Genomic DNA, 25240 nt, shown 5'->3' on the forward strand with positions numbered 1-25240 from the left:
CTAAAACCATCGCCTCTCTGCCTCTTTTTTCTCAAGTTGATAATGCAAATTCTCTAAGGTCTTAAAACTTCAAGCAACCTAGAAATTACAAATTTGAGCTAAAAATGAATGAGAGGCTTTATCTCTTGTGTGTGACATTGACAAGAGTTTTTCAGTAATTAAGACAAGTTAGAACAAAGCTTAAATGGACTATTGAGTTAGGGAGTGCTTCTGGTTACAAAATCTTCAATCTGAGAACAGAGGGGCGAATTTGAAGTTTTGGGTTCAAAAGCTTTAGGATTTTCTCACAAATGTGAGTTTTATAGAAGTTGGAGATACTTATGAGGTATCTCTTTTGTTTCTCCCCTCTCTGGTTTGCCTATAATTCGAGTTGGATCTTTATTTATAGAGAAATGAAGGGGAAAAGCTTTGAATCTCGTCCAGTTAAATAGCATGGGCTTTAAGACAACTTTTCCATGAAAAGTGTACAGATTTTTTTAGAAGAAAAAAGTTTGCAGTCAAGCTTTCCTATTCAACGAAATGATTCTCCTCGAGTTGGGATTGATTTTCACGGGTTTTGTGCATTCAATGAGAGCATGGGGCGTTCCAGACATTGTAATCTTGTATTTGGGGTTGTTAGTGGCATAAAATGTAAATTTGACTTAACAATAAATGTTATTTTGTCTTTTATTAACTTTAAGTAGGGGTATCTTTTAGGTTTTTGGGTTTTCTAAGTCTAATAGGCCTAAATTTATTGGGTCATGTGTTTTAACAAGTCAAGTAAGGATTGAAGCCAGTCCCCACCCTCTTAAGGTCTTAGGTTAGGACAACTAATGTGGTGATTTAATTTGGCACATCGAAATGGAATGTATATAGTTTAATAGTCAAACGAGTGAATTGAGCAATAAAATTTTACGTATAAAGGTTTCTTGAAGAAGGTAGCATGGTTTGAGCGGTCAAATATGGTGTAGATCTATGGCTGATATGCTTTAATCAATGATATTTGTCGAAATGGAACATTAGCTTAATGGAGTATCAAACAAGGGAATTTCAGGGTGAAATTTGGTGGATAAACATTTTTTTATGTCCTGAATATAATAGAAGTGATTGGTCTTTGGTTAAAGGTGTGGACTGAAAGATTTGATTCCGATCAAGATTAACGAAATAACCCAAAATGGATTCTTATTTGTTTAATGGTTAAACGAATTAGTTAAGTCATGAAATTTAACATACATGGCTTTTTTCGGGGCTTTGAAGGTGATGATAAGGCCTAATTGGTCAACAAAGCTTTAATGATGAAAATCTATGGCTGGTATGCTCTAATCAACAAGATTTGTTGAAACAAAATCTTAGCTTGGTAGCAGGTCAAATGAATGAATTTTATGATGAATTTTGGTGGATAGGCATGGATTAAGGCAATGAAGTTTAGTCGTCTTGCTTTATGGAATCTTTGTATCTTTAATGTTGATCATCGTAGAATTGAGTATATCCTAGTGATATTTAGGCAATGAATGTATTGGGTTTGATTTTGCGTCAATGTTTGAATGTTGTGTAGATTGGGATCATTATAAAGGAATTTAGTGTGATGAACGACATGTCTCTAGGGTTTGGTGATGAAATTTTAACTTATAACTAAGTTATTGTTTCCTAAGTACAAGAATCATGTTTAATCAAATGTTTGATGTTGATTTCAATGTTTTCATTTGCCGCATCGATTCCATAAAAACTGAAATTTTGGGGTTCAATGAATATTGCATTAACCTTGTTGTATTTTCAAGTTTTGGGGTCTAAAAATATGGTACAAAGAGGTATGGTGAATGAACCGAATAAATAATTGGATGATGACATTTTGATTGGGCTGATATGTGTTTTTTTTTGAAAGGGATACAAATGGTTAAGCACATTTTCTATTTTCTTAGGTTTGTAGTAAGGGAAAGTGGATCGATTCCCCCTCCTCCTTCTTGTTTGTCTTCTTTGGTTTCATCTATTGATATAATGGTGCTTAGCCATCTTGTAGTTAAATGAATTTAAGTTTCTTATTTACCAAAAAAAAAAAGCAAGTAGTGTCTACTGTGACCATTCTAAACATTGAATTATTAATAATGGATTTCAACTGGTGGTTCACCTTTCAACTAATTCCAAGAGCTTTAAACGCCTCGGTCATACTCTAGCTACCCATGTGGTTCAAACCAGTCATTCATTTTGATTCCTTTGTCAAAATACAAGCTTTTGCACTACATATTTGTATTTGTACTCCTTCCAAACAGTGTCTGTTATTGCAAAATTGTTTTGCACTCTACATACAAAATACAAGGTTTTTACTGCTTTATCTTCTCTAAGCATTATTGGACTGATCATATTACTGCGACAGAGCAGCTTAGTAAAGTATCTAATGGAAATTTAGGTTCCTGGACACTTGGAAATTCTTCTTTTTTCCGTCAATGAAAACGAGCAAATGCGTGTAGGAAAAATAATTCTTTAAGGATATAAGAATTCGTCTACTAAGTGGGGCAAAATGCAAATTGGAGGTTCTAGTTCATCTGTTGGGGATCCATATTATCTGAAAAACTATTACTTTTTTTCCATTAGCACATTCTAAGATTAATATGACTACTTCAGTGTGGGGGCATCATATATTGATGATTGAATCCTTTAGTGTTTTTTAGTTGTTGTCCATGCCTTGTAATCCTCGTAACTGCCAGAATAGCTGGCACTATAACATTTATAGCTAGCTAAGCCGATGCTTGTCCAATGTCCATTATAAATAAAGTTTAGTTTGAAAAGAGTACAAATACAAATATATATATAAATGTATACAAAAGAATATACAATATAAGACATTGCACTCTACATATTTGTATTTGTACTTCTTCCAAACCAAGCCTAAAAGACAAAGCAAAAAAAAAAAAAGCCATTTGATCTAACTATTTCACTTGTTGTCAAACGACCCTAGTCTCATTCAAGCTATCACATTTATTAGTAACCACTAAAATAAACCATTTATTTTATCTATAAAATACAGTGTTTTGTTATATTTTAATATTTTAATCTATCAATGATTTTATACCCACTAAGGGTGATTCCATTTCAGCCTATTTTTATTTGATTTTATTCATGAAATGCAATATCAAAGTTTTTTTTTTTTTGTTCTTTATACTGATTGCTGAATTCGGGAAGAGTACAAATACAAATATGTACAGTACAAGTGATTGTATTTTGTCTTTCTAAACATTATATTTGTATTGTACTCTTTCCAAACTAAGGGCATGTTGGTTTCCTCTTAACTCTTATATCTTAAGAGGAATCTTTTAACTTTAAGAGATAAATGGTTGTTATTTCCTCTTATCTAATATCTCTTAAAGTGCAATTATACAGTTTTCTAATGATATATCTAAAAAAGACAAACAAAAATTCTCATATATGGGGTCAAAATAGATATTTAATTATTTTCAGATATCTGACTTAAGAGCAAATGAGCAGCCCTAAGCCTATATAAATTTTTTTTTGTTAGATTAATAATAATAAATATATATTTTAACATTATTTATTTATTTTACTAATGTATTTCATACTAATATATTTATTTTACTAATAATGTTAAAAAATATTTTAACATTATTTATTTATTTATTTACTAATATAAAAAATATATTTTTTGTTAGACTGCAATCTGAAATTGATTCGAACAGGATATGTACCTGACGGACAAGATCCGACTAAACGTATCAAAAGTATAGATCTACCCATATCCGTTTACGGTATGAAGCATCAGCTTATTGCGGGTTTGTGTGAATTGCTGACCGGGCAAAGGTTTCCAAAAATGGGGGTAGAAGTGTCCATTGGATGCCAAATGATTCTCAGTTCCTGTGATACGGTGGTGAAGTTGTGAAACAAATCCAAACCGTTGGTTAAGACACAATGACATCGGAGCTCTAACTATAGACGACTTAGATCAGGGAGACAACTCTAGGGCGTACGAACAACCGAGATTACAGAAAAGGGAGGTCTCCTTCCCCCAAGGAGACTGGTCACGCCCTTGAGAGAAGGCTGAAGGCAGAAATCATCCTCTATAAATAAGGCTCAGCAACATCAGCTCGCGCCCTGAGCTGCCGAGTCTTTTCATGCCAACTCGGCCCGCGAGGTCTGTAGGTGCCAGCCAGGGTAAAAATGGCGAAGCCTCGCAAGCCGAAGAATGAAGACCAAAAGGCAGAGAATTCAGGGGCAGTCGTTCGACATCAGAAGCTCTGCCTCTCTATCGACATGGAAAATTGCCGGATATATGGGTAACCCGAAGCCATCTTGCCAATCTGTGTGTGTGTGTGTACAGGCTAGTTAGCAATGGCAGTTTCTTCATTAGTATAGTCTCGAAAATCGCACGAAATTTAGTTATCGCTTTCATTTTGTGCATTTTTCTATGTAGTTTTGCGTTTTCTGTTATGTGATAGTAGACGTTCAACACTGTTTTTAGGTATACGGAATTGAAAGTTTCTGTTCCGGAGAGTGGAATTGTTGGACTGCACGCCGATGACTTGAATATTGAGAATATTCTGGTGGATGGGGAACCAGCCGAGTTCGAATTGTTTCCACACTATCAGGCAGTGGAAGATGAGAGAAGGTGGTGCTCGGTTTCATCGGCTAGTACTGCCGCTGATGCTGCTTGTGCGACTTACATTTCGTCTCTCGACAGAGAAATGGCTCCAAACCTGCTAATTCTGTGTAGTAAACCAGTAAACCCAACAAGTGATCAGCAGGAGCAACCAAATGGCGGGAACAACTTGCAAACATCTGGCGAGCTCAAGCAGGTTCTCAAATGCTAAAGTTGTGATGCAGTGCAAGAGCTGATATTGTTTTCTTTTGTTGGTTGTTGTTGTTATGAAGTTTATACTTCTGTGGTTTCTCATGTAGGTTGGTATTGGGTGCAGAATTTGAAATTGATTCGCATTGATTATTGGGTGGAGAAAGCAGAAACGGGAATTCATTTTAGGAATAATATGCTCCATACCAATAATCAGTTGAGGCGTGCACATTGCTGGTTCCCTTGTATGGACGACAATTCTCAGCGTTGCTGGTAAGAGCAATTTGACCATATTCATTTATAGGCCAGTTGTTTCGATCATTTTGATTGCATGTTTTCTCTTGAGATTTGTATTAGTAACTACTTTCATCATCCAGCTATGATATGGAATTTACTGTTGCCAACAATCTCGTTGCTGTCAGCAATGGAAATTTACTTTATCAGGTGAGAGCAGTAGAGAATTTTTGTTTTGCCTGTAAATGTTTATTATTTGAATTCCCTTTTCTTCTAAAGGGTTCCATTTGCTACCTCTAGAATTACTGTCCAGTAATTGATCTGGTTGCTGGCAGAATAACTAAGAGATTAGATATGGAAGTCTGATATTTATCTTTCAAGAGATAATTATCTTGTAGAATATAAAAGCACAAGTGTGTCCCTATGCTTTTATACTTGAACCTTACTTGAACAGTCAATAAAATAGGATCCATCAAACTGTTTTTTCCCTGATTGTGATAAACACTTCATTGAAAAGTGATTTGAAGTCAGGAAAACTGATAAAGAGACACGAGAAGAAAAGAAGAAAAATGCAAGGAGCTCAATATAGTCAAATGAGGTGAAATCCCAACCTTACAGAAAGCTGCAAGGCCAATCTCACAACCAACAATTTGTTCAGTGGTCCCCTTCATCTCTTCTCCTCCCATCCATTCCATCCCATTCATTTCTTTAGGAGTACAATACCTTCTATTTGTTCCAGGAAACATTTTTTTTTAATTTATTTTGACAATGTGATTCAATCTGGTTATAAGAATTTATTCTTTCTTTCTTTCTTTTTTGAACAAGCTCATCCAGAATTTGTCCCAACCTGCGTTTTTTGGTACAAAGTAGCTCTTATCAGACTTTGTCATCTTTTTCATTTTTCTTCTTTTTCATTGTTGGTATGTTTTTTGCACAAAGCGGCCTCTCTCAGACTTCTGGCATTCTCATGCTTCTCAGCCCAGTATTCTTTTTCTTTTATTTTTTTTTTTGAATACAAGAGAAATTTTATTATATGCCAAATTGCAGAGGTATGATGGATAAGTCAAACTGCAGAGGTATGACAAATCTTGGAGGCTTGATTGAAGGCATAGCAATTAAAGTGGTCCATTTGGTGAAAAAAATTGGATTGCTTTGAGCCATATGCAATGGATGACATCTTTAGAGGATGGTAGATCATTGCAGCTTCCTTGATGCTAAGGAACACCATTAATATAGGCTGGTTTCCTCCATCCTCTAACATTATAAAGTTAAACTTTGATAGGTGTAGCATGGGCAACCCATGAAAATCAGGAATAGAGCTTTCAAGAGTTACTTGGGACAAATTATTACCATTATTCTCATTGCCAATTGGCATAGGGGATTCAACAAGGGCAGATATGTTAATTATTACCATTAAACAATATCTGCCCTTGTTGATTTTTTCCCATCAAAAAAAAAAAAAAACAACAAGGGCAGATATGTTTAACATTGCTACAAAGACTGAAATTGGAGAATGCTTTCAACTATAGAAAGATAGTGATAGGACACTCCTGTGGTGGTGGGTTGGATTAATAATAAAAGTTAAGTTTCTTGACAACATTGGCATATTTGATATCAAAGAAGTGAGAAGGCTGACAGAAATGATGGATGTGAAAGTTATATGGGTTCCAATATCGGCTAATGGCACAGCTGATGCAATGGTTAGACAAGGATTGCAAAGAAATAGTCTTATTGGGGAAGTATTCTCTGTAAAGGGGTTAGGGTGTAACTAAGATTTTATTTTTATTTTTATTTTTTGATTGGTAACAGGAGATGTTATTGATTTCTGAAGTGGAAGGGTGTAATGAAGAATGTTGAGGGCTAGTTGTTGATTACTAGCCTAGTTCCATATTAGGGGTGCTAGGTGTACACTATATTTGTATGCTTACAATTCTTTTACCATAACCAACTACCAATAAAACTTTGACTATTACCGGTTAAAGAATTTGTGCTTTACCCCTTAAGAAAAAGGGAAAAAAGAAAAAAAAAATCTTGCGATCACTGAAATGGACAAAACATGACTTTGAAGGTTCTTTTCTCTCTCTGAACAGAAAAAAAATATCTTTCAGTTTCTTATTCGTAAGTTCAAAAATATTGAAGAAGTACTGAAGGAATCATCTCAAAAGAAAATGCAACTGCTTATTCTCATATTGGATATGTGGCGAGGACATAGAAACATCCCAAGGCTCTTTAAGGCAACTTCACTCTCAAGTTGACACTTTACCTGAAGAAATACCCTCAGTATTAAATTTCAACTGATTTTCTTTGGATCATTCTACTAATAATGTTATAGGGTACAATAATTAATTATTCTATCTTTTGACCTTCACTATCTGAGATTTACCATCTTACATCTCATATTTGGAACCTATGCAATTGAGTGATGCAAAATACATACTCTTATAGAATTGTTTGCACAGATAAATCATCCATATTTGTAATCAACTATTGTTCCTCTCTTGCAGGTCTTGAGCAAGGATGATCCTCCCCGCAAAACTTATGTTTACAGATTGAGTGTTCCAGTTGCTGCTGGGTGGATATCCCTGGCAGTAGCAGCATTTGATATTCTTCCTGACCGCCATAGTGGTATTCTATCACACATGTGCATGCCTCTTAACCTTCCAAAGCTTCGGAATACAGTTGGGTTTTTCCACAGTGCATTCAGGTTTGCCTTCCCATTCATATAACCCTTTAATTTTCTATGCCTTTGGGTACTTGATGACTTACAAAGCGGTTTTGTTTTATATCAAAGCTATGTTTATTTCTTTAGATGTCTTAAAAAGCTTCGTCTTTTTTCCCCAATTTACAGTCATTACGAGGACTACCTTTCAGCATCTTTTCCTTTTGGGTCATATAAGCAAGTCTTTATTGCACCTGAAATAGCAGTATCCTCTTTGAGTTTGGGAGCCTCCATGAGCGTCTTTAGTTCTCAAGTTCTGTTTGATGAGAAGGTTATCGATCAGGTTTGCCAATTTTCTTCAGCCGACATTTTTGATAATTTTATTACTGTTGTTTCTGGCCTTGTGAATAGAACCAAGACATTGAACTCACATTGTAAACATATATAATGTTGGAGAATGGAAATGTTAAAATGCTTTAATATAATGATAAAAAGAGAAATGCTTAATTATTTTAGTGGTCATGGTGGTTAATAATTTTTTTTGAAGGTAAAGCACTGTGTTAATAATTGGTTTAAATAGATTATCTTTTCTGCATTCAACATCTTCTATACCATTTTATATTGTAACTTTTTTTTTTTTTTGGGGGGGGGGTGCAAGTAATTCAATCTAGTTATATTAGTGTTTGCTTTAAATCTGAAATAAAATCTTACATGAGATGGCCTAAGAAATTTTGATGCCAAAAGGCACTAACCCTATGGAACTCTTTAATAGGAATGAAAAGAACGGACTCAACTATATAATGCCCCTTAGCATCTTACTCTCTCTTTGACCTCTACCTTTGCTACTTTTTGTGTTATCCTTCTCGGTCTTTTGTTCGCTTCTCTCTGGCCACTGAAGGTTTAGTCAATATTCTACTCTCTAGGAGTTTTCTTTGAAATCATCATCCTCTTTCCTGTCCTACAACTCCCCAAAACAGTAACTGGCATAGCTTTTACCCAAAAAAACTGGCAGTCTTCTTTGCCAATGTATAAAACCAAAGTTTGTTTGGTGGAGTTACAGTAGGTTCTCTAGAGAAGAAAACCTAAATGATTCACTTGATATCCATATTTCAGAGTCCACCATTGCAATTCTTGTCACTGCTTCTTACTTTTATCACTGTTGTTCATCACCATCAGAGTCCACCATTACGATTCTTGTTACCAGTTCTCACCATCCTTGTTTTTTCTCTTTTGTCATACTCATTGTATGTCTTTTTCCAACATATTGACTGTGTAATTTCTTGTATCCAGGTTGTAGCAATTTTTTTACAAAACCAGTTTGCTTCCAAAAAAATTAAAAAAATATAAGAAAAACCTACATTCAAAATGATTTTATCTCAACAGCAAGTTACCTCTGCTCCCCCCCCCTTCAAAGAATCTTGTTCATGTTCCTGGTTTATCTATTAATGGTTACAAGGGAAATTACATTGAATGTTTTGTTTTCCAAGTTTTGCATGTCAGTGCAAATTTACCCTATAACTAGAGTTTTTCTGTTGCATTTCTTTTTGAAAAAAAAGATAAATTTTCCCTATCCGGATGAAAGTTTTTTTTTGTAACATTAGTTTGCAACCTGTTGAAACAGACTATAGATACAAGGATAAAACTTGCTTATGCACTTGCAAGACAGTGGTTTGGGGTGTACATCACTGCTGAGGCACCAAATGATGGTAAGCTGGTAAAAATGTCCACTTTTCCATTTGCATTGCATGGTATATTACTATATTTTAGATTTTGTTATGGTTGTGAATTTATATTTAAAATTGAAGAAAGGTTATTTACCTTATGTGGTTGACTTTTTTTTTTCCCCCAGAATGGTTGTTGGATGGCCTTGCTGGTTTTCTTACTGATTCATTTATTAAGCGTTTTCTTGGAAATAATGAGGCTCGCTATCGTAGATACAAGGTTTGATGCCTTTTGTTTTAGTATTTCACATGCTCCACAGATTTGAGCCTTATATTATCTTTGGTTTGCAGCAAGTTGTGCCTATGTTGCTTGCTACACTCTGTAACTGCCAACTCCAAATAAGGGTGTGAAATTGCTTAATTCTTATGGATAATGGAAACTGTTTGAGAAGCTCAAGGGAATGGGTATGGAGTCAATGAGGATGACAAATCCCCCCTCCCTCCCCCTTCTTCCTGCCTATTTCCCTTCAGTAAGGGAAAGCACATAAGATATTTCTTTCATTTTGCTTCTCACTATTATTATGTGCCATATAATTTAGACTGGAACTTCATTTTATTGTCTAAGTTACGGAATTGCATTATTTACCCTGTTTTCATCTGAAATTACTATAATTCATAGTCTTACTAAATCATTCCTCTCTCCTTTTACTCCTTGAAGAAATGAATTTACAGATCTCAGTTATTAGAATTAAAACGGCCATTACCGCATGTTGGCCCCAGCTATCTGGAGTCTTAGGAGGGGTGGATTAGATACAGAACTAACCTTTTGCATTTTTGCACAAAGCTGCTGTTTTCAAACTTAAACCCATGTTCTCATGCTTGTTAGCCTGAGATTTTACCATTACACCAAGCAGTGACCCCTACCTCAATTTTTAGAGTTGTCTTCTGCAAATTAATACTTCTTTCCTCCAATTTTTGTTATATGCAGGCAAATTGTGCCGTTTGCAAGGCAGATGTTAGTGGTGCAACTGCTTTGAGCTCCTCTGCTTCTTCAACGTTCTTGTATGGAACTCAATGCATGGGTTTATATGGAAAAATTCGGTCATGGAAATCTGTTAAGTTAACAAAAACGAAGACATGTTAACTTTGTACTGCTATGGTGATTGCGTTAATAATTAATTTTCGTCTTTCTTGTCTTTGTTCATAGGTGGCAATCCTTCAAATGTTGGAAAAGCAGATGGGGCCTGAGTCTTTCCGTAAAGTGAGTACCAGAAACAGATCATTTTGGCATGTTGGTTTTTCTATTCTTATGATTATTACTCTTTTGATGGGTGAAGGGTATTGTTTTGCAATTCTTGTTGCTTTTTAAAAGTAGTCTTTGTTGTTGTTGTTCTTTTTCCTTCTACTTCTTTAGGTGAAAATGGCTATAATGTTCTTGTATGGCAACAACTTTATTTATTTTTCTTTTGAAGAACTCAGGTATTGTGTGTAAACTTTATTCTGAAACAAGCAGAAAACTGAGAAGAAAAGAGGGAGAAAGTAGAGACAAGAAGAATAGGAGAGGAATAGAAGAGATCCTAAGATTCAGAAATCTGTTTGACCATGATACCTTTGCTTGGCCAAAAAGAAGGGGAAGAATAATGTGGAGGTGTACTAGAGCAGCAGTGATTTGGACCCTATGGGAAGAATGAAACGCGAGAATCTTTCAAGATAATGAGAGAAGCAAACAACAGATTTTGGAATGTGTAATGACCAGGGTTATACATTGGCTACTAACTCTGGATTTTTTTAGACAGTTCTCCTTTGATGATATATGGAGGAATTGGTTTTCAGTGGCATCTAGTTCAGTGCAGAAGATCAGACCAAGGCCGGTGTGGACCGGTGGGGATTGGAGACTCTTTAAAGGCTGAATTGTTTACAGTGTTACAAGGTGTTCAGATTGCAAAAGACTTAAACTTGGAGAACCTGGTAATTGAAGGGGACTCCAAGGTGGTGGTAGGTTGGTTGAGAGATCTGGACTCCGTGATTTGGTGTTATAGAAATGAAATGAAGAAGTTTCAATGGTTAACACAGCAGATGAAACTAAGTTATACAGTGGGTGGGGAGAGAGGCTAATGCTTTGGCTGATTCATTAGCTAAGCAAGGGGTGATTAGGGATCAGTTGTATTGGGTGCAATTGTAATTCTGTTCTAGCTCTGTTCTAACAGTGAGGCTGCATCTCACACCTCCCTGTGGGATGCTCGTAACGATGCATATCTTTATGATTTTCAATAAATTTTAATGATCTGTTACTTATCAAAAAAAAATTCAGAAATCTGTTTCCTACTGACCTCTAGCTTTATTTATGGGTGGCAGCTGCTAGACCACAACTTAGAGATAAGAAAGGTTGCATCTTTGCCACTGCTTTGTAACTTTTCCTAGATGGATCTGCCCCTATTATAAACCATTAATAGAAGAATTTAACACTCCCCCTCAAGTTGGTTAGTATATGTCATATAGTCCTAGCTTATTACGAATCAAGTAACCAGAATTCTACTCAATGCATTTGTAAAACAAGTCACAAAGTTGATTTCCTGACTTAAATGTGGTGTAGCAATTGTCTTACTCAAAAAGTTTCCAAAGAAGATGGCAGTTTAATATGTTTAGTCCTCTCAACTGGATTTGTAGCAATGTGAATGACAGCTCAATGTAGATCCATGGGGAGTGATGTTTTAAATTCTTCTACAAAGATCTTCAACCACATCAGCTCATAAGTGGCATGGGCCTTAGCACGGTACTCAGTTTCAGCAGTTGGGTGTGCCACTGCACTCTATTACCATGCAACTACACTTTGTTTCTTATTTTTTGCAGGTAACCAGATTTTCTCTTCAAAAGGTACAATACCTTGTAGTTGAATGGTGAACCAACCCAATCAGCATATTTAAACCCTGAAGCACTTTCTCTATAAAACAGCCCATACCTGGGTGACCCTTTTAGGTACCTCAATATATGGTAAGCAACTTCTAAATGTAGTGTCTTTGGGGAATCTGTGAACTGGCTGGTTGCACTTACTGCATGAGAGATCTCGGGCTTAGTAATAGTTAGATAGTTCAGGCTGATCCAAAGAAAAAAAAAAGTTAGATAGTTCAGCTTTCCATTAGCTGTCTATACATTCCTGGGTCATCAAGTAAGTCTCCTTGATTTGCAGCTAGCTTCAAACTTGGAGTAATTTTTTTGATGAATAACTGAAAATTTTAATTAATATTGAAATATCAAACTTTCACCAAGGTGGGCAGCAGGTCAATGGTATAAAGCTAGCTAGCCCCTATCATGAAAGAGCCCAAACTAGCAGGAAAAAGAAAGCAATTATAGATTAAAATCTGGCCCAGAGCAACCCTATCCTAGTTGTTCTCTTTCCACTCCTGTCTGAACCAAGGTTCGAAATATCGATACAGGCTGATATGCCCCAACTGGCGTATCAGCCTGTATCTTTGCTTGCTTTTAGATTTTTAGTTTATTTTTTTTTCAAACTGATTCAGAGGGGTCAGTTTAAGGCCCGTCTACCCCCTGAATTAGGTCACACCCCGAAACACCCCCTGTAGAGGCGTATCGGGAGGCCACTGATACAATATGTATCGAAATGTTGAACCTTGGTCCGATCTAAAGAATAAGTACCCAATTGAATGAGCTATTCAAATTGGCAGCTAGAGATTGTGCTAGTCTCACTATCAGTCTGAAATTTCCGGGGATCATATCCTGAGTTCTCACCCAATTGATTATGATTTGACAATCTCCCCCTACCTCTATCCTTCATACCCTTAAAGATTATCAATTTTAATGCCTGAATCAGAGCATGCAGTTCAGCCCTAGAGAGTTATGAAAACCAATTGTGCCAGAATAACTCAGTAAAATATTGCCATTGTAGTCCCTAATAACTCCCCCAACACCTGATGCTCCTGGATTTACAAGACAGCTCATCAAAGTTGAGTTTAATCTCTGGATAGTACATCTCATCCTACTTGAGTTAACAAGTCCTTTTTTTGGTATAAGAGTCAAACAAGTCCAAGACTTCAGTTGGAGCCACCCAACCACATCCAGCTAAAGAAAAAAATGTTTCCACACTTGAGTGGCAAAGGTACAATGCAAAAAGGAGATGGTTGGTGTTTTCCTCACTTCTCTAGCAGAGAAGGCACAAATGGGGTGAGAGGCACCAGTCTTTCTGCTTCCTTTGGAGTCTTAAGGGTGTTTATGATTTGATTGGCATCTTCCCAACAAAAAACCTTCACCTTGGGGGAATAGGACCACAACACAGTTCTTTAATTGGGAATGGATTTACCTTATTTGAATGTTGAGGGGATTGAAAAAAGGATTCACAAGAAAATATCTCATTGACATTTGGTATCGATACTCTCTCATCAAATGCTGTAGGAAGCAATTGCACCCCTTGAAGTGTGTCAAGTAAAGAAACCATGTCACTCATTTCTAGGTTCCTCAAAGCCCTTTTCAAGCTCAAATCCAAACCAATCCTCTTCCATCCAATGACACCATTTCAGCATTAGTTTGTTTTTGAGGTTGGAAATCTTGTATTTTTCTAGGAAAGGTTTGGAGACAGATAGAATTTCCTCACCAAGTATCTTCCCAAAACTTCGCCTTAGCGCCAGAGATGGATATCATCATACCTTACGTATTGCGTGAAGGTGGGAAGTAAGGTCAAAGTTTCTTTCCAAGGAGATTTTGACAGTGTGCATTGACCTATTCTAGGTCAATTCTCACCTTCTTATGATAAATCTCTAAGATCCACAAAAAAAAAAAAAAAAGAAAAAGAAAGAGAAAAAAGGCATTACATACAATTGTTGGATTGTACCTGTTCTGCATCAGTTGCTACCTTGCATGATCCTTGAACACCTTGTTTCAGTGCAAGAGTTTTTCTGTAAAAATGACCTGCCTGTTTGTATGTGTTGTTTATGGATTGGTGGAATTCTAGCATCTAACTTCTTTCTGTTTGGTTTCTTCCCACTATCCAGATACTGCAGATAATAATTTTTAGGGCTCAAGATATGACTCGTTCCTTGAGAACTCTTAGTACAAAGGAGGTATTTTATCCTATTAAATTAAATTCTCAACATTTTTCTTTCTTGATATATAGTCTTTTTCTATATGTCATGTACTGTGCTTTGTTTGCATGCATGTTTTTTCTTATTACATGGTTGTTATTTTCCAAGGTATTTGTTTTATTGCTTGTGTGAATTTCTATTTTCTTTTCTCAATAGCTGGTAGAATTTGTGTCTCAAATCTTCTTCTTTATGTTCCATTGCCTTACGATGCATGATACAGAAGCCTATCTTTCCATTATGGGGGCTATAGAATTTTACGTGCTTATATCTTGCTTTACAAACATTACTCTTGTTTACTCTAATTCTTCTTTATGTCATTTATTTAGAATGTAAGTATAACAGGTTGTACTTACAACAGTTGATATGGCCTTAAATAGAATGGATTAGCGAAATGGGAATCATGTAGCCGACCCAATAGGGTTGGGATAAATCATGTAGCCAACCCAATATAGTGATGGCCAATGGGATATTTTCACCGTTAATCTTTTTCTACCTTTGGACTTCGGGCACAAACCAGCGGCAGCAAATTAAATGTCCGAAAGTGAGGCGATCTCCCTGGAAAAGACTAGGGTGAGCTTACTTTGCTGCCATTGGTTTGCATCTGAAGTTCAATGGTGGAAGAAGATGAATAGTACATGGGTATTTTCATAGTTTTACCTCTCATTGTAATGTTAGTTTAAAGGAGTTGGACTTATGTATGTTGCTGAAAGTTCAGATACCAAAGTGGCACATTTGAAGTTCATGCCCTAAAGTGAGACTACCCCAAAGTACAGGATACCTTTCTTCAATTTACCCTTTCATTAAAGATAAAGGGTGAGATGCCCCTTGAGAAACAAACAGGCCTTACATTACTAAAATGACAAAAACAATAGGAATTAAAACTGTACAAATAGTATTTTTCTTTGTCTGAGCTTCTATTCTGGATGATTGTCTTATAGGGTGGTTTGGTCTAGTAGTTGGTTGATCCAGACTTCCAGAGGTAAAGAAGGGAGAGAAATCATAGAAGAAATTAAGTTTCTTCCGTTCTTTGTTTAGTGGTGATTTTGTAATTTTTGGCCAATCCACAGGGTCCCAGACTCTGAACAGTTCAGATTGACAAAATAATCCCTCCAGCATGACAGGAATAAGGTAGTTTATATTAGGGAAGAACAACTGATCCAATTAGAAAACCTTTATTGAAGGTAAAGTGCTCTTTCTGAAGTAAACTTAGCCACTAAAATTGAGACTGTGATCATTTAAATGTAAAGCTTGCCCTTCGCAAGGTATATTTCTGCATTTATCAAGAAGTTTCATTGTATTGAACACAGTGTCTGTGTACATATATGTTAAATTGTATGTCTTTTGATATTGATGGTTCACTAAAGTTGATCTTAGGAATGCATTTTCTCAAGCATTAATATTCTTGTATGCATATATTTCTATCTTTACATCTATTTGTAGAGTTGAAAATGTCGCACATTGCTTACTAGTTTTCTGGTAATTAGAGTTATTTGTCTTTTATATGGATGCATTGTTATATCTGACATCATCCTTTGCATTTATTATATATTGTGAGATGCAGTTCCGCCATCTTGCCAATAAAGTTGGCAATCTTGAACGTCCCTTCTTAAAAGAATTTTTCCCTCGTTGGGTGGGGTCCTGTGGATGTCCAGTACTGAGGTTGATTTCAGTTAGCTACATTTTACTCCTTCCTATGCTTCTTGAATTTGTGGCAACTGTTACTAATTTCATATGTGTTAATTCTCTTTCCTCTTCCCTTCTATTGTTCTTCATTGTTCTTAAGGATGGGATTGTCATATAACAAAAGGAAAAATATGATTGAGTTGGCGGTTCTGCGAGGTTGCACAGCAACTCCAGATTCAGTTGCATTGGTTTCTAATGGTAATCCTGATTCCGAAGCCCGAGAAGGTGATGTTGGATGGCCTGGAATGATGAGCATCAGAGTTCATGAACTTGATGGAATGTATGATCATCCAATCCTGCCAATGGCTGGAGAAACATGGCAACTATTGGAAATACAATGTCATTCAAAGCTTGCTGCAAGACGCATTCCGAAGCCTAAAAAAGGTTCTAAACCTGATGGTTCTGATGATAATGCTGATGCTGCTCCTACCATGGATATGCGCTCTAGGTATGCCATCTTGTTTTCAGGGCCCAGTTACTTTTTCTAATTCTAGATATTCTTTAACTATTCTGTTATGCATGAGTATAAAACAGTTATCTTTGTGCAGTGCGGAATCTCCCTTATTATGGCTCAGAGCAGATCCGGAAATGGAATATCTTGCTGAAATTCATTTTAGTCAACCTGTTCAGATGTGGGTAAGAACTAAGAACAAGATTCTGACTGTTTTTTGCTGTGTAGAGTTTCTAAGTTTTACCTGCTTAGCTTATATCTATGACATTATTGTTTTGCTGTTTCTATTCCTGATATTTAGCTTCCCATGCTTTACCTAAGTGCACAATGAAGTACGTACGATAATTTACAGTGAATTCACGATTTCTGCTGCTAAGGTTTATATAACCGGATTGTACAGGGAGTTGATATATGTTTTTGATCATTAAGAGAAGATTTTATTAAAATCAAACTTGAAGATTACAACAGGGTGGGAGATTTCTCCATCCCAAACAATAACTTTTCAAGTTTGCCCAAAACATTTGATGCTTAACAGCCCCTTGTTTAGCTAGAGTATCTACCATCCCATTTGCTGTTCTTCTCACCCATTTAAAAGCAACATTCAACTCCCTTGTAATACTTTAAATTTCCTGAATTGTGTGCCTATAGATCCATGGGATTTGGGTACTGCACCTTGTCCAAGAAATGACCACCTGAGAGTCCCCTTTGACCTCCAAGTTGTGGAATCCAAATTGCTTAGCAGATTTTAGTCCATGTAGTAATCCAAACAGTTGGTTTGTTTAGTCAAGGAGTCTAAACAAGCTAGGGAATTTCTACTTGGCAAGTTATTTGAGGTTGAAAAGGAGTCCCCATATTCCTATTCTCATCCTAGATTCATGGAAAATATTTAATCATAAATTACCTTGCCATTTGTTCGGTAAATGCTCTTTTATGGACAACTTTTAAACCAAGACATTAAAAGGATCAGAGGGTTAATAGAACGAAATCCCAATCTAATAATCAGTCCTTAATCACCCCTCCCCCACTCTTCTGTTGTGGAAGGGGAGATAACCATGTACATTGATGGAAGTGCGTTTGGAAACCCAGGTGCAGCAGGAATTGGTGGAATCTTCAGAAGAGTTGGTACAGTTAATTAGGTTTTCAGTGGACCGATTGGGATAGTCTCTTCAACAAAGGCTGAAACCATGGCAGCACTAACTGGAATCAGGATTGCAAGAGATCTGGGCTATCAGAACATTCTCATAAAAGGAGATTCGGCAAATACCATCAAGTGGCTAGCTGACCCTGGCAGTGGTCCATGGGCTTTAGCTCATTTCTTGGCTGAAGCTAGAGATATCCTCTCTAACTTAAATGCACACTTGGGTTGGATCCCTAGGGAGCTGAACTCTGCTGCAGATGGCCTAGCGAAAGCTGGTGCTCACAGAGATTTTTTGTTTAGTGATAGCTTTCTTCCTACTTGACCTTTGAGTTGCAATTTCTGTCATTCTGTGTACATCTTCTTATGTACCTCCTGTTTCATTAATAAAGTTACCATCTTTTTCAAAAAAAGGGGGGGGGTGATGGTCTACATGATTCAACACATAACCAATCCTGAGGGTGCCTTATCTAATGAATTGTTGGATTGACACAAGATACCTCCACATGGATAAAATGGATAAAATGGATAAAATAAAGAACATTATGCAGAGAAATTCCCTGCTTGACCGATAAGAAAATCTTTTTCTATATTCATCTCATTTAGTGAAGAAGTCTAAATGACCAAGGAATTTACCATGTGGCAATCTAGTTGTGAACCCAAAAATGCTCTGCAAGCCTCTTGGTGTAGCACATGGTAGGCTTCCTTTTCTGGTTTCTAGAGATGGGTCTTAGAGGCTATTTGAAGATTGCAAGTGAAAAAGAGATTGCTGAACTATGTTTCAATGATGCTGAATTAGGAAATCAACAATAAAGAGAGAGAGATAATAACGTAAGAATATAAGATTTTCTGAACTTGTGTATTTCATACTTTTTAGACAGTAGAGGTATTTTTGTTTTCTTTTTTTTTGGGGGGGGGGTCGACTATGATTAGTTTAGTCATAATTAGTTTAACTTTTTTTGGTAGCTGTCATAATTAGTTTATATTTCAACTTTCATAATTATTGGATGAGTAATTTGGGAATTGTTGACTTTTCTTTAGTTCAGAGTATGGTTGTAGCAATTCTGTAATCAGTTTTTCTTAGTTATAGTATGATTGGCCACCTTAGGGGAGTATATTTATGTTTTTGAGTACCAAAATGTGGATAAAGGATGAATTGCTTTATTTTTGAGTTTTTATGGCATTGTGCATAAGCAACAAGTGATTCCAATGCCCTGGAGTGGTGAGTGAGTAGTTCCAGTTCCCTGTTGAGTAATTCCCTGTTTTATCTCCCCTGTCTCTTTGATTCTGCAAATAGCCATTAAAACTACCAGCAGTCAACATGTTCTTCATAACAAGAGTGCATTTAGCATCACTAGAGGTAAAAATTTGTTCAGGAAGTCCTCATAGCTAAATTCTCAAGTTTCATTCTTTCACCAGGTTCTTCTTGAGAAAATCTTCTCTCTTTATAACCCCACTTTAGGTTGGATAAAAGCCCAATCCTAAAAATAATTTCTGAAAATCTCAATCCTTACTGTATTTTTCAAAATTCTCCCAGTTTTCTTACAACCCAGAATTTTCATGTTTATGTGCTCAACCTTCTTTGATTGCCATCAATAGGTTGCATCTATGAGTTGTCATCATCAATTTACCATCGATCCTTTCAAATTTGATTCCATAACTGAACCTAGAAAACCATAGTTTTAAGAATTTTCAGTTTTTTTTTTAATGAAATAGATTCTTTTATCCTTTTATTTATGATGTTATTAGAGTCTTACTAAACTTGGTTTTCCCCTTTCTGGAAGCTGGTGGTGGAAAGATTTGCAAAAAAGTTTTGGAAAAGGAGTTACATATCTTTGGGAGGCATCAGGCATAATAACTTTGATTAGAGCAACATTGGTGAATCTTCCTGTTTACTTCTTGTCTACCTTTTGTACCCCAACTAGGATTGCAAGGCAATTAGAAATATATGAGGGATTTCCTGTGGGAACCAGGATAGGGAAAGAAGGATTACCTAGTTAAATGGGAACAAGTTACCAAACCTAAAGACAAAGGTGGACTAGGGATAAGGAACATTGTTCTTAGGAATACTACACTACTAGGCAAATGATTGTGGAGGTTTCCCTTTGAAAGAGATAGACTTTGGCACAAGTTAATTGAGAGCATTCATGGGCTGGAAAGAAATGACTGGGATGCAAAGATTTCTCCCTTTCAATTTCAGCCTCCTCTTGGAAAGCTATTCATGATCTTACCCTTCTTTTTTCAATTCCATCTGATTTGATGTGGGAAGGGATGATAAAGTTCACTTTTGGGAAGACCTTTGGCTAGGGGAATCTCCACTTAAAACACAGTTCCCTGAGCTTTATGCCCTCTTAAACCTTAAAGGTGAAATTGTCTCAAGACTGGGAACACCTACCCCCCAAGGGGTAAATTGGGACCTAGGCTTCAGAAAAGGTCTAAGGGAAAGTCAATATACCCCTCTTATCCAATTGCTTGGTCTTTTAGAGACAATGGTCTTGGATCAAAACTTTGAGGATACTAGGATTTGGATAGTCTGTGCTGATGGTCTTTTCACCTGTTCCTCCTTTTTTCAGAAACCTTACCTTGCCTATTTCCACCTAATATTCAAGCTTCCTGCTGGGAAAATTTCCTTGGGAAATTAATACTTGTGATTTACTGCAAAAAAGAAGGCCTAACTCTTGTCTTTCTCCTCGTATGTGCTTCTTATGCAGGGTTAGTGGTGAAACTCTACCCCATCTATTAATCTCTTGCCTTTTTGTGCATTGCATCTAGGAATATTTCTGTTCTCTCTTTGGTTGCAAGTGGGATCCTCCTCAAGATGTGGTTGGTATCTTCAGTTCTAACTTTTCGAGGCAACCAAAGAAAAGAGGGAGGATTTTATGGAGAGTAGTAAAGGTAGCAATAGTCTGGGTTGTTTGGGAAGAGGGCAATGGAAGAGTCTTCAAGGGAAAGAATAGGTCTTTGGGGGATGTAATAGACAACATAAAGATAAAGACTGCACATTGGGTGAAAACCTTGGAAAGCTTTCAAAACTTCTTTGTAAATGAAATAATAAGAACTGGACTGAGGTGGCACAATCTTCTAGAGTAAAGGACAGGACAGGGATGGTTTGGAAACCTCCAGAAGGCAATAGGGTAAAAGTAAAACTAAACTTTGATGGGAACTCTTTTAGAAACCCGGGGCATGGCAGGAATAATAGGAGGTGTATTCAGGGAACTCCCAAAGTAGAATATTAGCACTATATTCAGGGCCTATTGGAATGGGAAACTCTTTAAAAGCAGAACTGATGGCGTTGCTGTAGGGTCTAAGATTAGCGAAACAGTTGGGTTATAGACAACAAATGGATCAGATGCTGGTATTGACCCAAGGGCTTCTCAGTTCTCCCCGTAGAAAGCCATTGTTGGAGTCCTACCTGCTTTTCAACCTTTCATCACGTATGATGCTTGCTCGGGTGCCAAAATTTTGTTTTAGGGGGATACTTGGGTTGAGAACATTCCCCTTAAGGATAGGTTCTTGGTTATGCACTCTCTTTAAATAAGTTTAAGTTTATTTCCTCTTTCCGTGTGAATGATGGTTCTTGGGATTTGGGACTGAGGAGAGGGTTGAGGGGCTCAGAAGTGACCTTTGTAGATGAGCTGTTTTCTCTCTTGAGTTTTGTCTATCTAGACCAGTCTTGCCTAGATAATAGAGTTTGGTCAGAGTCCTCCTCAGGATTCTTTTCTTGCTCTTCATTTTTCAATGCTTTACTTCATTCTGATATTGTCCCTGCCCCTTTTCCTACTAAGCAAGTGTGGTGTACTCCTGTTCCACCAAAGGTTAGGGGTTTCTGTTGGGAAGTGGTTCTTCAAAAGGTCAATACTATAGACATGCTTCAAAGAAAAAGGCCAAACTTGTGCCTTTCCCCACGTCTGTTGCCTTTGCTCGAGGAGTGGTGAGGTAGTGGCTCACCTATTAATATTATGTCCTTGTGTTTCTTTTATTTGGGATTGGTTCTTCTCTCTCTTTGGTTGTTGGTGGACTCCTCCCTTGTGTGTGCAGAACCTTTTTGACTCTAGAGCTTCTTCTAATTACCAAAGAAGAGAGGTAGGGTGTGGTGTGGAAAACAACAAGAGCAACTGTCATTTGGTTGGTGTGGGAGGAGAGAAATAATAGGATATGCAAAGGACAAGAAAGATCTAAGGAAGCACTTGTTGATGACGTTGCCATCAAGATTATACATTGGCTGAAAGCTTTGGAACTCTTCAAAGACTTTTCTTTTACTGATTTCACTAGGGGGTGGAGTGCCATAGCTGGTTCCTCATCTTTTTCTCACCGCTTTGCTTCAAAGTGAAACTGAATTTTGATGGTAGCTCTCTAGGCAACCCAGGCCCCTCAGAAATAGGGGGTGTCTTCAGAAATGAGAAGGGTAGAGTATTGGTCCTTTACTTAGGCCCAGTAGGAGTGGGGGACTCCTTAAGGGGAAAATTTTTCGCTTTACTCCAAGGTCTCAGACTGGCAAAGCAATAGGGAATGCAACAATTAGAAGTGGAGGGAGATTCCAAACTGGTAATAGGTTGGATGCAAATAAGAATCTTGGACACATGGGTTTTTAGACAACCAAGAGAAATTTTGAGCCTTTTCAAGGGAGATAGGGGTGCAGTTTAAGTGGGCAAGAGGATCTGCAAATGGAATGGTTGATGCTTTATCTAAGCAAAGAGTAAATAGGTAGGAGTTGTTTTGGGCTTGCTTGTTAGATTGAAAGTTGCAATAGACACATCCTTGGATGGTGACAATTGTAACCTTTAACTATTATTATTAATGAAAGTTACCGTTTCCTATAAAAAAAACATTTGGGATATAAACAGGGGAAGGTGGAAGGGGATTGAAAAGTTAATTATTTCCCAGGGAAGTTGTAATAGACACATCCCTTAGACTCTCAAATATGCTAATTAGCAAATTTAAAAGTAAATCACCTTGTGAGTGCATGCCTAGGAGGGGTGAAGGAAGAAGAGGAAGGGGGATCTCATCTTTCTTTTTTTTTCAATAACGATCTTTTGTATTAAGAAGAATGAAGGTGCATAATATTAGCTGAAGGGGGGGGGGGGGTACAACTTTGGCATTAGTTTTTTTTTTGGATTAGTAACTTTGGCATCAGTTTAATATTAGATCAATTAGAGTTGTACCAACCTGGCACCACAAAAAAAAGCTAAACATTTTGTATCACATCTATAATTCCTCACTGTCTTCGAAAGGGTAGAATTGTACCAATATGGTAAACCACAAAAAGCAAAGTAAACTTTCATTTCATTTCATCATTCATCACTACAACAGAAAGCATACCAACGGCTTAGGTTTTTCTTTAGAAGCTAGTAATCTCCTATGAATTTGACATCCTATCAGCCACTTGTCACCTCAAAGTTTTTTTCATAGGTAAGAAACTTAAAGGGCCTGATACCTCAACACCTGCTTATTGTCACCCATGGATATACTTGACCATACGAAAATACCCTGTGCTTAGGGGTGTCAATTTTATTCAAAAATCTGATTTCAAATACGTGATTCAACATAATCAAATTGAATTTGGATAATTCGAATATTATAATTGATCAAATTCTGATATCCTATTCATACCGTTTAACTAATCATAACAAATTCGTATATGACCTGATTCGATTCGATAAATTCAATCGATTTTTTAATTCTTATATATAATGTATAAAATATTTAAATATTTTATATAATTTATATATAATAATTAAATTATATAAGTAACTTATATATTTATATACTTGTATAAATAAAACATTTATTTTATATATTTATTAATCACCTAAAATAATTAATGGGTTGAATTCGAGTTCAAACCTTGATTTTCAATATCCATCGCATATCGAATAGAATTTTGATATCGAATTTTCTAATCAGATTCAAATTCGAATCATCAAGATTTGAATTTTCTAATCAGATTAGAATTTGGATATTCAATGGGTTTTGGGGAAAGATGGAGAAGCTGGATCTTTGCTTGTATATCATCAATGTCTTTTTAAGTTTTGGTAAATGGGGTTTCAACTGATTTCTTCGGTTCTTCAAGGGGTTTAAAGCAAGGGGATCCCCTCTCGCCATTGCTGTTTGTGTTGGTGGTGGAAGTTTTGAGCAAGTTGATTGATAAAGGGAAGGAAGTGGGGCTGATTTCTGGGTTCAGGGTTGGAATTGAAGAATTGATCATCTCTCACTTGCAATATGCTGATGACACCTTAATATCTCTAAGAAGTATTCTCAAGTGTTTCCAATTGCTGTCTGGTCTTAAGATTAATTTAAGTAAGAGCGTAATGATAGGGGTGGGAGATATCCAGCAGTTGGTTTTGAAGATTGTGCTGGGGCTATGGGGTCTCTGATTGGGGAATTTCCTTTTTTCTTATCTTGGATTTCCAACTGGGGCTAGAGCTGCTTTTGCATCTACTTGGCAACCTGTTTTAGATAGAATTGGTCAAAGATTGGCAGGTTGGAAGGGAAAATTCCTATCCTTTGAGGGGAAAATAACCTTGATAAAAAGTGTTCTTTCAAATCTGCCGGAGAATTTTTGTGGAATTTTAAGGCTGAGAGAAAGAAGTTTCACTTTGTTAAATGGGAGGTGGTGTGCAGATCTAAAAAAGATGGTGGGTTAGGGGTGAGAAGGGTAGGAGTCTTCAACAAAGCTTTATTGGGGAAGTGGGTTTGGAGGTTAGGGAGAGAAAGGGAGGCCCTTTGGAGGAGAGTGGTGGCTTGTAAGTATGGGGTGGTGAACTTTGGGTGGGATACAAAGGAAGTGAGACACTCGTATGGAGTTAGTGTATGGAAAGGGATCATGAGATGTAACTCTTTGATGGTTCCTTCTTATACATGGAAAGTGAGGAGTTGTTCAAGTATAAGGTTTTTGGAAGATGATTGGTCGGGGGTTGGGAAATTCTGTGAAATCTGCCCAAGGTTAAGGTTATACAATCTGGTCAAGAAGGAAGTGCCTATTTCATAATGCTCTAAAGTAATTAATGGTGCTGTGGTTTGGAATCCAAATTTCATAAGACCTCTTTTTGATTGGGAGGTGGAGGAGTGTTTGGAGCTATTGGCAAAGCTTCAGGCCTTGGAAATCAATCCCTCAGATGCAGATATCAGATTATGGAAAGAGTGTAAGGAAAGTTCACAGTCAAGTCAATGTATATGGCTCTGATCAGAAATCAGGTGGAGGCTGATTCAGTTAGGGGTGTTTGGGGGAAACCAGTGCTTCCAAGGGCTGAAGCCTTTGCTTGGCTGATTTCTAGAGGTTGCATATTAACTCAGGACAACTTAAAGCTCAGAGGTTTTCGGTTTCCAAGTAGGTGTCTGCTGTGTTTTGCTGGAAAGGACGATGTTCTGCCATGTTTTCAAGGCCAATTAGAGAAGGTGACTCTCTTAGGCTGAGATTCTTGCAGTTCTGGAACGAATCCAAAGAGCAAGAGATTTGAACATCAGATGTTTGGTCCTTGAAGGTGACTCGGAGGTGGTGATTAGATGGCTAAAGGGAGACAACAGTGGTTTGTGGAGCTACAGAAATGAAA

The 25240-nt window shown here is 36.9% G+C and overlaps 1 protein-coding gene across 2 annotated transcripts in view; it reads left to right on the forward strand.

Moving 5' to 3' along the window:
* Positions 1 to 3948: 3948 nt before the first annotated feature.
* Positions 3949 to 25240, forward strand: part of TAF2 (TBP-associated factor 2) — a 47814-nt gene continuing 26522 nt past the window's right edge. Inside the window, exons 1-14 of one of the 2 annotated variants that reach the window (XM_010266980.3) lie at positions 3949 to 4262; positions 4448 to 4781; positions 4902 to 5047; positions 5152 to 5218; positions 7513 to 7712; positions 7857 to 8010; positions 9289 to 9373; positions 9517 to 9608; positions 10317 to 10442; positions 10536 to 10589; positions 14332 to 14400; positions 15983 to 16080; positions 16205 to 16552; positions 16653 to 16740. In XM_010266980.3, coding sequence (XP_010265282.1) covers positions 4147 to 4262; positions 4448 to 4781; positions 4902 to 5047; positions 5152 to 5218; positions 7513 to 7712; positions 7857 to 8010; positions 9289 to 9373; positions 9517 to 9608; positions 10317 to 10442; positions 10536 to 10589; positions 14332 to 14400; positions 15983 to 16080; positions 16205 to 16552; positions 16653 to 16740 — 1977 coding nt within the window. In that variant the 5' untranslated portion in view covers positions 3949 to 4146. Of the gene's footprint in view, positions 4263 to 4447; positions 4782 to 4884; positions 5048 to 5151; positions 5219 to 7512; positions 7713 to 7856; positions 8011 to 9288; positions 9374 to 9516; positions 9609 to 10316; positions 10443 to 10535; positions 10590 to 14331; positions 14401 to 15982; positions 16081 to 16204; positions 16553 to 16652; positions 16741 to 25240 lie in introns of those variants that run through there. The other variant, XM_088903306.1, reaches the window with a different exon arrangement.

The sequence above is a fragment of the Nelumbo nucifera genome, chromosome 4, assembly GCF_055504915.1.
Source record: "Nelumbo nucifera cultivar China Antique chromosome 4, China Antique-T2T, whole genome shotgun sequence".
Taxonomy (NCBI): Eukaryota; Viridiplantae; Streptophyta; class Magnoliopsida; order Proteales; family Nelumbonaceae; genus Nelumbo; species Nelumbo nucifera.